This window comes from Physeter macrocephalus, unplaced genomic scaffold (assembly GCF_002837175.3).
Source record: "Physeter macrocephalus isolate SW-GA unplaced genomic scaffold, ASM283717v5 random_851, whole genome shotgun sequence".
Classification (NCBI taxonomy): Eukaryota; Metazoa; Chordata; class Mammalia; order Artiodactyla; family Physeteridae; genus Physeter; species Physeter macrocephalus.
This window is the reverse complement of record NW_021146136.1, coordinates 14840-31185: the sequence shown is the minus strand read 5'-3', so window position 1 is coordinate 31185 and position 16346 is coordinate 14840. Positions and strand designations below refer to the sequence as shown.

The following is a 16346-nucleotide window of genomic DNA, read 5'->3' as shown; positions in this document are numbered from 1 at the left end:
TGTGTGGCTATTGGCAAGGCTCTTAACATCTCTGAGCCTCAATTTCTTGGTCTGCAGAATGGACGTAATGATGCACTCCTGATGGGAGTGCAGTGAAGATCAGAGAGATGTTGTATGTAGAATAAATCAAGCAAAGCTTAGTTACTGTTCATTAATACTAGGGTGGTCACTAGACCATGAACTCCTCAAGTGCAGACATGTGAATATGAGAATTATTTCGTTTTCTCCCCCCTCCAAAGTTTACCTAACACTAACTAGTACAGACCTTAAGTATGTGCTGAACACTCTGTCCGATGTCATGAGAGTTGATTACTTGTTCCTGGTGGGCAGAGAAAAGCTTCCACACTCCGTGCAGTCAGGAATTCAGATCCCGTGCCACAGGTGTGGGTGGCACTTCTCTCGAAACTGCAGTCCGCCGGTCTGTGAAATGGGCTCATAACGATCACTGGACCCCCGGCTGCTTCGCCCACTCTTCTGCGCTCAGGCCCGGGGGAGGCGCGGGGCCTCAGAGCGCGGCCCCTTTCAGGGGAGGCGCCCAGCCTGGCGCGTCCCCCCTCCGCCCGCGGGGTCTCTGGAGGAGGCGGGCTCGCTCGAGCCAGAAAGCCCGGAACCGCCCAGGAATCTTGGCGGGGACTGCGAGCATTTCCTCCCGGGCGGGCCGGCGCGATCCCGGGGCGGGCGGCAACGAGCAGACGCGGCGCTGCGCTCCGCCAGCCGGCAGCATGCGGCCCCTGCTCTGCGCGCTGGCCGGGCTTGCCGTGCTCCGCGCCTCGGGTGCCTTCAACGGTGAGTGGGGCCCGGGCGCGGGGCGAGGGTCGGGGAGACCGCGGACCGCGAGGATGGAGCAGGAGAGAGGAAGGGAAGAGGGAGGGAGCTGGGAACGAAGCCAGATGAAGAGGGATGGAGAAGGAGGGAGATGCAGGGAGGGAGAGAGATAGAAAGATGGTGAGAGAAATTGGAGAGAAAGATGGAGACAAAAACGGCAGAGAGGTAAAGGCAGAGGAACAGAGAGAATTACAAAGGAGAGAGGGAAGAATACAGAGAGCAAGGGAGAGGTTGGGACAGAAAGAAACTTTGGAGGTAGACAGATGGGTCTGAACTATGAATGAGGACAGAGAGAAAAAGGAGTTTGAGAGGCAAACGGAACAAGAGGGAAGGAAATAGAGGAGCTAAAATGGCAAGAGAAAGGGGGTGGGGGAGAAAGGGTGAGAGGATACTGAGGAAGAGAGGCAGATTTGAGAGAGACAAAAAAGGAGAGAGGGAGTGGAGAAACCCATTGCCCCAGGTCGACAGGAAAGAGAGGAGGAGACCAGGATCACAAGGTGGATGGTCAAGTCTGCAGGGTGGGGCAGCCCTGGCTCCTCACCCTCCAGACCAAACCTGCCCAGACGGCCTGGTTTTCTTGGGGAATTTCCTGGGAAGCCGAGCTCCAACAGGCAGAGGACCCAGGCCTGGCCCAGCACAGCCAGTCAGGGCCCAGGCAGGCAGCCCCTGGAGGCCACGGCTTTACCTGCCAGGTGGTCTGAGGGGCTTCTGCAGGCTGTGGAGAAGGCCAGTTGTCAGCCTCTTGGAGAGCTTCCCTGAGGGCCTGAGCTGCCTTGGGTGGGTGGGGAGGAGGCTGCGGGAGGGAGGGGCCCTCTGGGTGCTCCACTGGCTGGGTTCCTTGCCGTGCCCTGTCCCTTCTACCCTTCCCTGACAGCAGCCTCAGTGCTGCCCCTTCACAGGTGAGGCTCGGACAAGGTGGCTGCAGATGGACTTACTGTGTGCACAGGTGTTCCTTCCACCACCCCAAGACTGCACTTTATACAGCACTTTACAAGCCATGTTCCCAATTACCCAAGGTCCCTTGCTGGCCTCAACCAGAGGCAGTTGATGCCCATCCCAGTTGTACGGGCGAGGGGAAGGCTCAGTCTCTCCAGGCATCCAGGGACCCTGCCCCCTCAGCCAGACCCTTGTCCATACTTAAGGCTGCTCCCCCATCGACCTGGAGCCGGTGGCTGTGAGTCACCCTGCCCTGTATTAAGATGGAAGCTCCCCTGACTCCTGGCCCAACCCCTTTCAGGCACAGGGAACTGTGGGAGTGAGCATCCAGTGAAAGGGTTGAGGCCAGTCTTGATCCTAGGCAGCCCCTGGCTGAGTGAACTTGGGTGAGTCAAGTTACCTCTCTGAAGCTATTTCCTCTTCTGTAACGTGGGGAGAACGGTACCCACCAGCAGAGCTGGATGAAAGGGAAGTACCCAGCACAGAACACCTGTCAACACACATTGGCTCCTTCCCTCGTCCCCTCGGACAGCTCCACTGAGCTCTCTGAGGCCCAGTTCTCCACTGAGGTTGGCTAAGGAGGACCAACAACCCTTTCCTTACAGGCTGCGTGAGGAGTGGCTGGGACCATGCAGCACACAGCCCAGCCCAGGTGCTGTCCTTTTTCCCTGCCTCCCTGCCTCCCCACCCTGCCCCATCTTGCTGGAGTCCCCACCTCCAGAAGCTGAGGGGACAAAGCCGAGTCTGTGCTCCCCAAGAGGGAGGAGCTGGTCGCCCACAGTGGCAGACTTTTTGTGGCCCCTTTAGCTATGACTGGTATATACATTTTAGCTTAAAGCCATTTTTAAACATTATTTTCCTCCTGATCATCCTCATTGCTCCAGATTAAGAAAAAAAAAAGAGGAGAGTATAAACATATTAATGTAATTTCACAGAGTTCACACAGTTTTGTGTATAACCTTTCAGACTTCAGACAATATACCATGGTTTTTCTTAACTGTTGATTATCAAATCTGTTGGATATAAACAAAGAACAGAGACCTAGAGATTGTCATACTGAGTGAAGTAAGTCAGACAGAGAAAGACAAATATGATATTGCTTATATGCGGAATCTAAAAAAAAATGATAAAAATGAACTTATTTACAAAACAGAAACAGACTCACGGACTTAAAGAACGAGGAACTTATGGTTGGGAGGTGGGGGAGGGATACTTAGGGAGTTTGGGAGTGACATGTACGTACTGCTGTATTTAAAATGGATACCCAACAAGGACCTATTGTACAGCACAGGGAATGCTGCTCAATATTATGTAACAACCTAAATGGGAAAAGAATTTGAAAAAGAATAATAATAAAAAAGAATAGTATAGTGCACCCCCATGTGCCCATCACTCTGTTTCAACAAGAATGGATTCCTGACAGATCTGGATCCATCTATCATCCCCACCTTCTCTCCCCTCCCTCAGATTATTTTAAAGGAAATTCCAGGCATTATATATTTTTATCTGTAAGTACTGCCTTATGTATTTCTAAAAGATAAATAATCTTTTAATAACAATACCATTATTACTCCCTAAAAATGGACAATAATTCCATAATGTCATCAAATATCCAATCAGCGTTCAACTGTCCCTGATTGTGTGAAGTTTTTATATTTGGTTTGTTTGATCCAAATAAGGTACACACATTGCTTTCGGTTGATATATCTGTTAAGTTTCTTTTAGTAAGTTTTAAGTTTCTTTAGTAAGTTCTTTTTCCCCTCTATTTTTCCTTAAAATTTATTTGTTGAAGAAACTGGGTTGTTAGTCTTATAAAGTTTTTCCCATTTAAATTTTAGCTGATTGCATCCCCCAGGTGTCATTTAAATTGTTCTCTCCCCTGTATTGTCTATAAACTGGTAGTTAGATCTAGAAGCTTCAGCTAATTCCAGTTAGATATTTTTTTTGCAAGAATACTTTAAGATGGTTTATTGCTTTAATTTTCATTTCTTTGATTACTACCAAGGTTGGATTTTTCTTCAAAAGCATATTGGTCATTTCTGCTAATTCTTGTGAATTGTCTTAGACTTTTCCATCATGGTACTGGGATTTTTTCATATCAATCTATAAAAGTTCTTCATGTGTTGAGTGAAGCAGACTGTTTTGTGCTACTTGTAGAGAATTTTTTTTTTTTTAAGTTAAGGCTTCAGTTGAGTTCCTTTCCTAGTTTGCTATCACAGGGATATCAAGTCCTAGAGCCCAGTCCTATAGGCCATTATCACCCAAGCCTTGGGGCCCACGGCGGGAAGCTCTCACTGTCCACCACCATTCCAGGTCTCTGTGGATGTCTGTCTTCCATTGGGATTCTGCTTTTTGCTTTGTGTGGAAGAGGAAGATGCTGAAGGGCTATGGTGAGGATCACTGCATTTCTTCTTACAAAAATGGATGTTGTGGGGAGTGAACCTCTCAAAGACAATTTGATCCAACGTACACAGTTGGGCTCTTGTTGGGCCTCAAGACAGGTGCAAAGATGTCATGTGTATAGGTCCCCTTTGCCCCATTCCTGTCCAGCCCCTCATTTTACAAAGGAGGCAGCTGAGACCCCCAAGATAGGAGGCCCTTAACTCATCACAGAACTGCCAGAACATAGTACAGACAGTGTCTTGAAGGTAGGATTCAAATCCTGTCCCCACTACCTACTAGCAGTGTAGTCTTGGGCATGTTACTCAACCTCTTTGATCTTTGGTTTTCTGATCTATAAAAAACTGATAAGTAAGAGTACTGAGCTCACAGATAGAATTAAATGAGTTAATGCATGTAAGCACTCAACAAAAAGCTTGGCCCATAATAACTGATCACAAATTGACAGTAGCTTCAAATATAGAGTATGGTTCTGCCCATTCTAAAGGTGAAGAAACTAAGGATCCAGCACGTGGGATTGGCTTGTAACAGAGCCCAGAGAGCCCGGTCAGCTCTGAGCCCTCGCTTGTTGGAGAAGCCCCTCCCAAGCACCCCTTGGACCCCTGCACAGGTATAATCCTAGAGCAGATGCCTCCCCATCTTGAGGATACCTGGTCAGAGTGATCTAGCAAAGAGCACTGGCTCCAGGTGGAGAGGCAGGGCTGCAGGGGCTTTCACTGACCTGCTTAGTCTCCAGTCCACCTGGTGAATGACTTACATGGCATTTGCACATCATCTGGCAGTTCCAAGGCAACTTCAAATGCAGGATCCCCTTGGATCAACACAGCAGTCCCACCAAGTAGACAGAGCAGGGAAGATCCCTCACAGACGAAGCTGAGTCAGAGGCAAAGAACACAGTTCAGTGGAGGTGGGACCGTGCCTCTGACTCCCCAACGTGTGTTCTGTGCACAGTGTGTGGAGAGAGGTTTATCCTGGATGGCTTCCTAGACCTCAGCATGGTGGGGGTTTAGGAATGTTCTAGTACTTTATAACCCAGTGGACTGTAAAACACCATATTCCAAGGTAGAAGGAATCTGGTTTCCTGGATGGCCTTGGAGAGCAGAGCTGCCTGCCAGCCCTGACCATCAGCCAGTCCACCTCTGAACTGATATGTGAGAAAGAAATAAACACATGTGTGATTGAGGGGGGCTCTTTGTTGCAGCAGCTCAGCTTGTATCCTCACTTAACCAGACGCCAACTGTATTGGACTGACATTAGTAAGCTCTCAGAGTGATCGGCAAGGCTCAAATCCACATCTGGAAAATGACCAGAGAACAAGGGAGACAGAACGTATCACTCCCAAAACAAAACAAAACAAAAATGTTCCTTAGCATGTGAGCTCCCTCTTAGGGGACTCAAGGGTCCCTCTCCTGTTTCAGCCAGAGCACATCCATAGACTAGAGTTCTTCATATAGTTGTTTGAAAATAGTGTTCTTCTGATTAAAAAAAAAACAAAACCCACTGATGGTTTGGACTGAAGCACAAATTTTAATACAAATATCAAATGTGGTCAAATTTATTATACTATTATATTGACTGTGGTCAAATAGAATTAACCCCCAAGTGCCAAGTGTGGCTGGTCAAAGCAGCACCTTTCAGGGTCAGAAATCCTTTCAGTTGTGTGTGCCTTCTTAGTGTTCAGATCCAGAAACAAACGGTCTCCTATGCCTGTCAGTGGTGGGGGTGGGCGGGGAGGCCCAGTGGCCATGTCCCTTTAACTGGAGAGGTTAGCCTGGTGCCTGCACTGGGCCTCCCGTCTCCACTGGCAGCCTGCTCTCACCATGTTCCACCCACGCCCGCCATCCAGGGTGCACATAGGCCCTGAGCGGAAGCCAGGCCAGAGAAAACAACCCTGCATCCAAGAAGGTCCATTTCCCAACTGGCTAGGTCAGGGAGGGCGGGATCAAAGGAGGGAATGGAGCACCGGGAACCACAGCCTGGGCCGCCCGTGGTCAGTCGTGATGACCCTTCAGCTTCCCCTACTCCTCCTCTGGTCTGAGCTTCCCCAAAGCCCCGTGAAACTGGCGTTATTGTGAGCCCCTTTCTACTGGTGAGGAAGCACGAAGGAAAGGGAGTCCTTGCCCAGTTCTTGCCTTGCTGGAGCTTCTGGGCCAAGAAGCAACTCGTCCTTGACTCATCCTGGTTCGGTCTTTGTAGCTAATTTTTGAGGCCTGAAAGAGGCAAACCTTGGATGAGCTGCTCTGGCAGTGCCTCCGCCCCCAAACCCGTGTTACAGAGGAGGCAGCAGAGGCTCGGAGAAGAAAGTTCCCACGGGCCCGCACCAATTCATGGCTGGAACGGAGGTCTGCAGTGTGTTTTCTGCCATCATGCGCTGAGGTCAACGCCATGAGCACCCACGGGGGGGAGGGGGCAGCAGTGCAGGGTGGCCTGGCTGTGGCCCAGCTCTCTCTCAGCAGAGCTCCTCGGGAGGCCTGGATGAGCTCACAGACAGTTGTGCGGTGCAGCTCAGGGCCCAGTTGTGTCCAGATGTGATGGATTAGTGCTGTATGATGTGGAGAGCAACCTCAGCCCAGCCTCTTCCCTGGAGGGGTTTGGGAGCCAAGTGAGACCTCATCGCTGACACGTAGAGAACAGGATGTTTTAGGCCGAGGGAGGGAGCAGATTCATGTTGTTCGTGACTTAGAGAGCTGGCAGAGCCCCACTTGGCCGGCAGGGTCATGTTGCTTCCTCTTGGCCTAAGCTGGGAGGTGGGGGAAGAGTACTTTAGGGTCTGGGAGAGGGCAGGTGGGGCTCAGGGGAAAGTCTCGGCCTAAGGCCCCTGGGCGGAGCTTGCAGAGGGTGTGTGTGGGCCTGGACCTAGACCGGGACAGACCCCCTCTTCCCAGACAGCCCTCTATTTGGGTGAAAACAGCTCTGCCTGCCCCCTCGAAGTCTTTTCTCTCTAGCTGAGCACCCCAGTTTTTTCAGCTGACACAAAGGAGTCAAAATCTGGAGTCCCTTCACGGTGGCCCCCTTTAGCCCTGCCTCTGCCTATCAAAAGCCTTCTCACGATGAATGGCCCAGAATGGAGCCCAGCCCGCCAAGTGGGGTCTCTCAGACCCCTCCACACACACCCATCCTGAACATTTTGTATCAATGTACGAAGCCCATGGCTTCTGCTTTTTGCTAACAACCCCATCAGAGAACTGGCTTTTATTATGGAAAATTTCAAACCATATATACAAAAGTAGAGAGAATAGCAGAATTAACCCCACGTCCGCATCACCCAGTCTCAACAGTTACCAATCTCGGCCAATCTTGTTTGCTCAATACTCCCACCCATGCCTCCTCCCACTCCCAGGCCTGGATTATTTCGAAGTAAAGCCAAGACATCATAGCATTTTACCTATAAATATTTTCAGTATAGATCTCTAAAAGGCTCCCTTTAAAAAAAATAACCAAAGTTATAACATCCCCTCCCTCCCTAAAGTCAACAAGACCATTGTTGTTGTTTTTTTAAATACTTATTTTTATTTATTTTCTTTATTTTTTCTTTTGGTTGCATCAGGTCTTAGCTGCGGCACGCAGGATCTTCATTGCGGCGCACAGGCTCTGTAGTTGTGGTGCGTGGGCTCTGTAGTTTTGTGGTACACAGGCTCTCTAGTTGAGGCACACGAGCTCGGTAGTTGTGGCGTGCAGGCTTAGTAAGCCCCACGGCTTGTGGGATCTTAGTTCCCTGACCAGGGATCGAACCCACGTCCCCTGCATTGGAAGGTGGGTTCTTTACCACTGGACCACCAGAAAAGTCCCAAGACCATTGTTTTTTTTGTTTCTTTTGTTTTTTTTTTAAAGTTATTTATTTATTTATTTTTGGCTGCGTTCGGTCTTCGTTGGCGCGTGCGGGCTTTCTCTAGTTGTGGCGAGCGAGGGCTATTCTTCCTTGTGGTGCGTGGGCTTCTCATTGTGGTGGCTTCACTTGTTGCGGAGCACGGGTTCTAGGCACGCGGGCTTCAGTTGTTGTGGTACGCAGGCTGAGTAGTTGTGGCTCGCAGGCTCTAGAGCGCAGGCTCAGTAGTTGTGGCGCATGGGCTTAGTTGCTCTGCAGCATGTGGGATCTTCCCGGACCAGGGCTCGAACCCGTGTCCCCTGCATTGGCAGGCAGATTCTTAACCACTGTGCCACCAGGGATGTCCACCATTGTTTTTTGTTTTTTGTGGGTTTTTTTGCGGTACGCGGGCCTCTCACTGATGTGGCCACTCCCGTTGCGGAGCACGGGCTCCGGACGCGCAGGCTCAGCGGCCATGGATCACGGGCCCAGCTGCTCCGCAGCATGTGGGATCCTCCCGGACCGGGGCACGAACCCGTGTCCCCTGCCTCGGCAGGCAGACTCTCAACCACTGCGCCACCAGGGAAGCCCCACCATTGTTTTTTGAAGAGGTTTTTCTAAGTTCAGTGGATGGACATAATGAAGGGTAGAATGTAAAAACCCAAACTGTTCTCCACGAAAGATGCTCAGAGTGGAAGGAAGTTTTGCCCCTGCGCTTGGTTCTCGCCCCTAAGTGAAGAGCTGAGATCCAGAGAGAGTTGAGACCAGAGACTCTCAGGGCATGGGGACTCTGGCAGAGCTCCAGAAGGCCAGCTGGCTGAGGTGGGGCCAGGGGAAGGCCAGGGTGCCTGGGGTCCAGTCGTTTGCTGACTGTGTGATCTTAGACAAGTCACTTAGCCTTCAGAGTTATACATTCATCACCAACAAAATGGCTCACTATCCTTACCTCAAGACCTGCCAACCTCCTGGGCAACTTTATATGTCCCCTCGGGCAACCCGGCCAACATCGAGGTCTTACAAGAGTTTTGCATCTACAAAGATCAAGTCCAATAACTCTTAGCCCTGCTCTGCTTCAGATGCCCACAGCCTTTGTATTGTCACTGTGAAGCTGCTCTACCTCTAAAAGCTAAAATTGCAAAAATATCCCTTATCACTTGTTCCTTCTGTTACTCCCATCATCTCACTGAGATCTCCAGTGCCTTCAGCCCCTCCATTTCTCCCAATTATTGGCCCTCTTATTGCCTTCTTCTTCGTTATTCAAGCTAGATGCCAGAGCTCATCCCCTTAAGCCCTTGCTGGTCGAATCCTCAGCTCCTTTGCACTTCTGTTCTTCACCGCACTCATGCCACAGACTCCCAGCTTTCAGCTCATCATCAGCCATCTCTTTGCTGCTGACACCCACCTGCTGAGCTGCTGTGGGAAGGCTTCCTTGGGATGTCAGGTTGTTCTGCATCATCCCCCTAACTGCCTTCCTCATTCTCCTCATCCCGTTTTGGAGCCCCCTCTTTATTCAAGCTTCTTACCCAGGGGTGTGCTGATACACTGGCTCCCAGAAAACAAACAAAAAAAGCATTTGTCAGTTTCCATGGTGGAAATACTTTCCACCATGGCTCCCATTTTAGTGGCTGTGTCTAACAACCCACTCACAGAATTCCTGATAATACTTCACAACTTGCTCTCCTCTTTCCTAACCCTACATGAATTTTCAGCAGATGATTCCCCTCTTACTTTACCGAGTGAATAGAGGCCATCAGGTGGGACTCACTCAACTTCTTGGCCCTTTAAGTAGAACTTTTCTACCCATTTTTGCTGCGTTTCCTCTCTCTTCCTTCCACATGTGACCCCTACCCCCACCACCATTTCTGGATTCCATGGCCTCACATCTCTTCAGGAAATGCATTCTTTCAGTTCTCCTGGCTTCTTCCTGTCCTCAGGCTATAAGCATGGTTGGGTTTCTTCAATGCTTAAAAACCTGGAAACAACGATAAACACTTCTTTACACCTTGTGATCTGATCTCTCTTCCTTCAGAGCCAAGCTTCATGGAAATGTTTTCCAGGATCTTAGTTTCCTCCTCCGGACTTTTCCTTCCCTTGTCATCCCACTGCGACTAGACTTTGCTCTGTCGGCACCTCTCCACTAAAAGCGCTGGGATGGCATTCAGCATCGACTTTTCTGTTGCTCTGAGTCTTTATCTTGCTAGACCTCCATGCTGCTTTAGGCCATGCTGACTGCTTCATCCTTTTGAAAGCTCTTGGCTTCTCCTTGTTTCTGGGGCAGCATCCTCCTTTCTGTGTGTCCGTGTTCTCCAAGGACTCAGCCAACTCAGACGCCCTGCAAGTTATCTCAGAGCCACCAACACTGCAACTTGAGCTCAAAACCCGGGCTCTAAGACTTCTGGTGTGAAGGTTGGTGGTGTTAAGGAACCAAGGAGGAGCCAACGTTGGGGAGGAAAACGATGTTGAACAAATTGAACCTCAGATCTTCCGCTTACTAGCTCTGTGACGTTAGACGTATCATTTCACCTTTCTGTGCATCAATTTCCTTATGTGTAAATTGGGGATAATAATTGGTTGTAGAGGTTGACTGAGCGAACACATTTGTTTAGCACTCACTCGTGTCAGATGTTACTAACTGGTCACCAATGTCAATTACTATTACTATTACTACAATATCTCCATGCATTTTCTTCCTCTCTTCCTACGGTTACTACCTCCTTTCATCACTTCTTACGCTGATTACTGCAGTAACTTCCTGCCTTCAAAGACGAATCTCTCCAATCCATTCTCTGTATTTTAAAAATTCACATATGACTGCATGACTCTCCTGTTAAAATAAACCCCAAAACAAGCATTGTGATTGGTTTATTAGGGCCTGGGCTTGTTTCCACGATCCACCTCTCCAGTCTCATCTCCCACCCACACTGTACTTTCCAGCCACTTCAGGCTTCCTGAGGGTTTGTGCACTGAGCCATGCTATTTCATTCCTATCTTTGCACATTGCCATTCCTTCTGGCTGAAACCTTTCCTCCCTTCCTTTTCTTACCCAGTTCAGGCAGCACCTCCTTGAGGAAGCCAGCTCGGGTCTGTAGGAGACCATGGCCAAGTGAGTGACTGGGGCAACCCTACACTCACACCCTGCTCCACACTGGGCCTGCCTCTGCTTCTCTTTGGACTGTTTTTAGGACCCACCTCCCTTGAACCCCATGTTTGCAGGAGTCTCTAATGTTACAGGGAAACCGAGGGCCCCACAGTGACACGACTTGTTTTCCTACAGCTGCTGAACCCTTCATCCCCTCCCGAGGAGACCCAGCTCAGACTGCAGGGTGTGACAGACACATGGCTGTCCATGGCCGGTTAGACGTCATAGAGGAGGTAATGAGGGTGACCTGAGAGGGCATGCAGCTTCAGGACCACCTGCCAGGCTGGTGGCTTTGGAGGGTTCAGGCCAATCTTGCTTTGGAAAATTGGGGAAATCTGGGCCAATCCTGTTCCCTGGCCACTATGTTAAACATCTCCCTGCCCTACCTGGGCTGTTAGGCTGTCCAGCCCCCAACAGACGCTGCCTCCCCGGGACCTTGCTTCCCACCAGCCAGAGATCTCCCCATAATCACCGGAGGAGAAGGTGGAAATTCAATTGCAGTGTTTTGTTACAGAGCCACGGTGTGTAACCTGGGGTCCATAAACTTGCGTGGGGAAAAATGCACTTCATTTTCACAAACCTTTAGCTGAGATTTAGCATTCTCATTCACTATACATACAGACAAACAAACTGCAGGAGTATTGACAGTACTGTGACTTTGTCAGCAATAGAAATCACAGATAATTTCATCCCATTATAGTCATTGTGAATATCTCAATATATTGTTTACTCTAATGAGTATGTCAAAATTTCAGTAGTTGTTAGACCTGGTGTTACTTAAATACGTTAATAAATACATAAATGTTTATATCAAAATTTTTAATACTTTTAATAATATTTTAATGCAGGTTATACCCTTGGAAATCCTGTATGTTTTATTTTTTTCAATGAAAGCATTTTTCTGATGGCGGTCTGTAGGTTTCACCAGACTGCTAATGGGGTTCATTTGCGAAAAAAGTTAAGAACCCTGAATAAAGAAAATTTCAAACTCCCAATACTGTCATTTGGCAGAATTGCCACCAGGGGGCGGGGCAACAAAAGGAATGTGAGCTCCCAGAGGTGACATCCTGAAAGGGAAAAAGGAATCCCAGAGTCCCTCCAAGCCCCAAACCAATGACTGGGTAAAAAACCCCTGAGTGCCAGAGCCAGGAGCAGCCTTAGAGAGTGAGCTCCTAGGATTTTGTTATCTGGGGAACTGAGAGGCAGGCAAGGGCAGAGCCTGAACCAAGAGGACCCAGGTCCCCTGGCACCCAGTTCTCTCCCCACTGCACCCTACTGGACTTCCAGGTGCTCCTTAGGATGTGGCTGATTAAGTGGGACTTGTCACCACTCTTGTCCTCTACTCCTCCCCCTCCTCCCCCAACTTCTCTCCTTGCTCTAGACGGTGGAGAAGACGGTGGAGCACCTGGAGGCAGAAGTGGAAGGCTTGCTGGCTCAGCTGGAGGAGCTGGCCTGGAATCTGCCCCCGGGCCCCTTCAGCCTGATCCCCGACCTCCTCGGAGAGGAGACGGTGAGCAGCTCAAGTAGCAGAGATGACAGCCTCCAGGGCTGGGCAGCAGGATGGGGACGGCTGCTCCACCCCCATGGTGTAGCCTGGACAAGCCAGGGAGGCTCCAGCTTCTCCTTGGGACAGAAGTGGGAGGCATCCCCCGGGGCTCACCCCAAGTGCTCTCTGCCCCCACCCCCGGGGTTGCTGCAGCCCAGCATCGGGTAAGGGTACCTGGAAGAGTTCCACTCTCAGCACCACCGTGACTCAGATCAGCTGCCTCCTTCCCTGGCCATTTACACACGTCACAGCTCCTACCATCTCCCTTCTACTCCTCTGCTGCTACCAAACCCTATCAGGGAAGCCTGGCATCCCTCTGATTGGCAGTGGAGTGATTGCCACCTGCTCCCTCGAGCCCTGCGTCCTGGCACAGGAGTCCCCAGGGGACTGGGAGGGGAGGGCAGGCAGCCTTCAGCACCCTGTTTGCTCACTCCGAGGCTGCCCCCTTTCTTTCAGATCGCCTTTGAGCACCAGAGCAGGAGCCACCCAACAGCTGGCAGTGATACAACAGCTCTCCTCTGAGAACAGAGCCGTGCGTTCTGGCCTGCCTTCCTCAGCCTTGTGCAAAATAAAAGCTACTCCTTTGGTCCCCTCTGTGTCTGCTGACAGTGACCCCTGCAGCCACAGCCCCTTCTCCATCTGCTCCCATGCGCTGAGGCTCACACCCCCTGCAGGCCCAGACCTGTACTTCCGCCCTCCTTATTTACAGGCGTGGACAGGGCAGGAGTTAGTTCAAGAGGTGAGGCTCCTGAGGCACACAATCGTAAGGCGACACAGTGGAAGGGCCCTTTGAGTAAACCTGTTACTCAAAATGTGGCCGTAGGTGAGCAACAGGGGGGTGTGAGTCACCTGGGAGCTTATCAAAAATGCAGAATTCGGGGCCCTGCCCAGACCTCCTGAATCAGAATCTACATTTTAATGAGATCCCCAGGAAATCTGTGTGCACATTAAAGTTTTTAAAAATGTTTCTGTTGAGATAAAATTCAAAATTTTAACCACTTAAAACAGTACAAATTCAGTGGGTTCATAATGTTGTGTAGGCATCACCACCTTCTAATTCTCATCACCACCTTCTAATTCCAGAAATTTTCATCACCCCCCAAAGAAACCCTGTACCATTAAGCAGTCACTTCCCATTCCCCCTCCCATCCTCCCTTGGAAACCACTAATATTTCTGTCTCTGTGCACTTGCCTATGCTGGACATTTCATATAAATGGAATCATACAAAAGTCAGACACAAAGCCTATTGTGTTTAACTTTTTTTCGCTTAGCATAATGTTTTCAAGGTTCGTCCATGTTGTAGCACGTGTCAGTACTTCGTTCCTGTTTATGGCTGAATAATAATATTCCATTTTATGGATATATCACATTTTATTCATCCATTCATCAAATCAGTGGATATTTGGGTTGTTTGCACTTTTTGGCTATTATGAATAATGCTAACATTCATGTATAAGTTGTGTGGATATGTTTTCATTTCTCTTGGGTCTATAATTAAGGATGAAATTGCTGAGTCAAATAGTAACTCTATGTTAAGTTTTTGAAGAACAATCAAACTGTTTTTGCATAGCAACTGTACCAGTTTACATACCTACCAGCAATGTATATATAAGGTTTTCAATTTCTCCTTATCCTCCCCTACACATCTTATTATAGGCATCACACTAGGTGTGAAGTGGTTATCTCGTGGTTTTAAGTTGCATTTACCTAATGACTAGTGATGCTGAGCATCTTTCATGGGTTTGTCGGCCACTTGTATGTCTTTTTTGGAGGAAGGTCTATTCAAATCCTTTGCCCATTTTAAAAACTCGGTTGTCTTTTTGCTGTTGAGTTGTAAGAGTTCTTTATGTATTGTGGATACTAGGTTTTTATCAGATATATGATTTACAAATGTTTTCTCTCATTTTCTGGGTTGTCTTTTTATTTTCTTTATAGTGTCCTTTGAAACAACAGTTTTGATGAAATCCAATTTATCTATTTTTGTTGTTTTTGTTGCTTGTTTTGGTGTCATATCTAAGAATCCACTGCCACATCCAAGGTTATGAATCATTTAATCCTGTCTTCTAAGATTTTTATAGCTTTAGCTCTTATATTTAATTTTTAAAATCTATTTTAGGTTAATGTTTGTATGTGGTGTGAGGTGGGGATTCAGCTTCATTACTTGCACTTAGTTGAAGAGAATATTCTTTCCCCACTGAACGGTCCTGGCACCCTGTCAAAAATCATTTGAGCATAACGTTTAGGTTTACTTCTCAATTCTATCCCATGGTTCTGTATGTCTGTCTTTATGCCAGTATCACAGTTTGAATTACTATAGCTTTGTGGTAAGTTTTAAAATTAAGAAGTATGAGTTCCCTGACTTTTTTGTTCTTCTCCAAGACTGTTTTGGTTATTTGAGGAACAGTTCCTTGCAATTCCATATGAATTTTAGGATCAGCCTGTCCACATCAGCAAAAGGCAGTTGGAATTTTGATATGGATTAGATTGAATCTGTAGATCAATTTTTAGAGTATTGCCATCTCCACAATACTAAGTCTTCCAATCCATGAGCACAGGATATTTTGTATTTTTTGTATTTTTCAGTGTATAAGTCTTACACCACCTTGGTTAAATTTATCCTTAAGTATTTTATTCCTTTTGCAATGACTGTAAATGGAATTGTTTTCTTAATTTTACTTTCAGATTGTTCATTGCTAGTGCATGGATATATAAATGACTTTTTTGGTTGATCACATGTCCTATCCTGCAACTTTGCTGAATTCGTTTACTAGCTCTAATGGGTTTTGTGTGGATACTTTAGGATTTTCTATATATAAGATTATGTAATCTGTGAATAGAGTTTTACTTCTTACTTTCCAATCTGGATGCCTTTTATTTCTTTTTCTTGCCTAATTACCCTGGCTATAACTTTCAATACAATGTTGAGTAGTAGTGGCAATAGCAGACATCTTTGTCTTGTTCTTGATCTCAAGGAAAAGCTTTTATTTTTTCACCATTGGGTATGCTTTTCGTAGATGCCCTTTATTTCACGTTGATAGATTTTCCTTCTGTTTTTAGTTTCTTAGGTTTATTATTATTATATGTGAAAAGATGTTGGGTTTTCTCAAATGCTTTTTCTGCATCGAGATCATCATGTAGTTTTTATCCCCCTTCATTCTGTCAATATGTATTACATTGATTTATTTTTTACATATTGAATGCTCCTTGTATTTCTTCGATAAATCCCACTTGGTCATGCTGGATAATCCTTATAATATACTGCTAGATTCAGTCTGATAGTATTTCACTGAGGTTTTTTGCACATTTCTTGTGGCTTTGGTATCAGGGTAATACTGGTCTCACAGAATGAGTTAGGAAGTGTTTCCCCCTCTATTTGGGGGGAAAGAGTTTGAGAAGGATTGGTGTTACTTTTTCTTTAAATGTTTGATAGAATTCACCAGTGAAGGCTCCTGGTTCTGGATTTTTCCTCGTTGGGAGTTTTTGATTACTGATCTCTTCTTATAGGTCTATTCAGACTTTCTATTTCTTCTTGAGTCAAATTTCAGACTTTGTGTGTTTCTAGGAATTTCCCCCATTTCATCTAGGTTATCTAATATGTTGGCATACAGTTGTTAACAGTATTTTCTTATAATCCTTTATTTTACTTCTATGAAGCTGTTAGTAATGTCCTCACTTTCATTTCTGATTTTAGTAA

At 47.5% G+C, this 16346-nt stretch overlaps 1 protein-coding gene across 1 annotated transcript; it reads left to right on the top strand.

Moving 5' to 3' along the window:
* The first annotated feature begins 418 nt into the window (after positions 1-418).
* PLAC9 (placenta associated 9) lies at positions 419-16346 on the top strand. The gene is made up of 4 exons (XM_007126330.4): positions 419-786; positions 11241-11338; positions 12487-12615; positions 13108-16346. Exons 1-4 carry the CDS (start codon positions 723-725, stop codon positions 13171-13173), a joined length of 357 nt encoding a protein of 118 aa, XP_007126392.1. The 5' UTR covers positions 419-722; the 3' UTR covers positions 13174-16346.

Excerpts from the sequence above, each read along its gene's own strand:
- PLAC9 (XM_007126330.4), top strand. The coding sequence starts at position 723 with ATGCGGCCCCTGCTCTGCGCGCTGGCCGGGCTTGCCGTGCTCCGCGCC. Across the intron at positions 787-11,240 it reads CGCCTCGGGTGCCTTCAACG|CTGCTGAACCCTTCATCCCC; the intron begins GTGAGTGGGGCC and ends GTTTTCCTACAG. Across the intron at positions 12,616-13,107 it reads ACCTCCTCGGAGAGGAGACG|ATCGCCTTTGAGCACCAGAG; the intron begins GTGAGCAGCTCA and ends CCTTTCTTTCAG.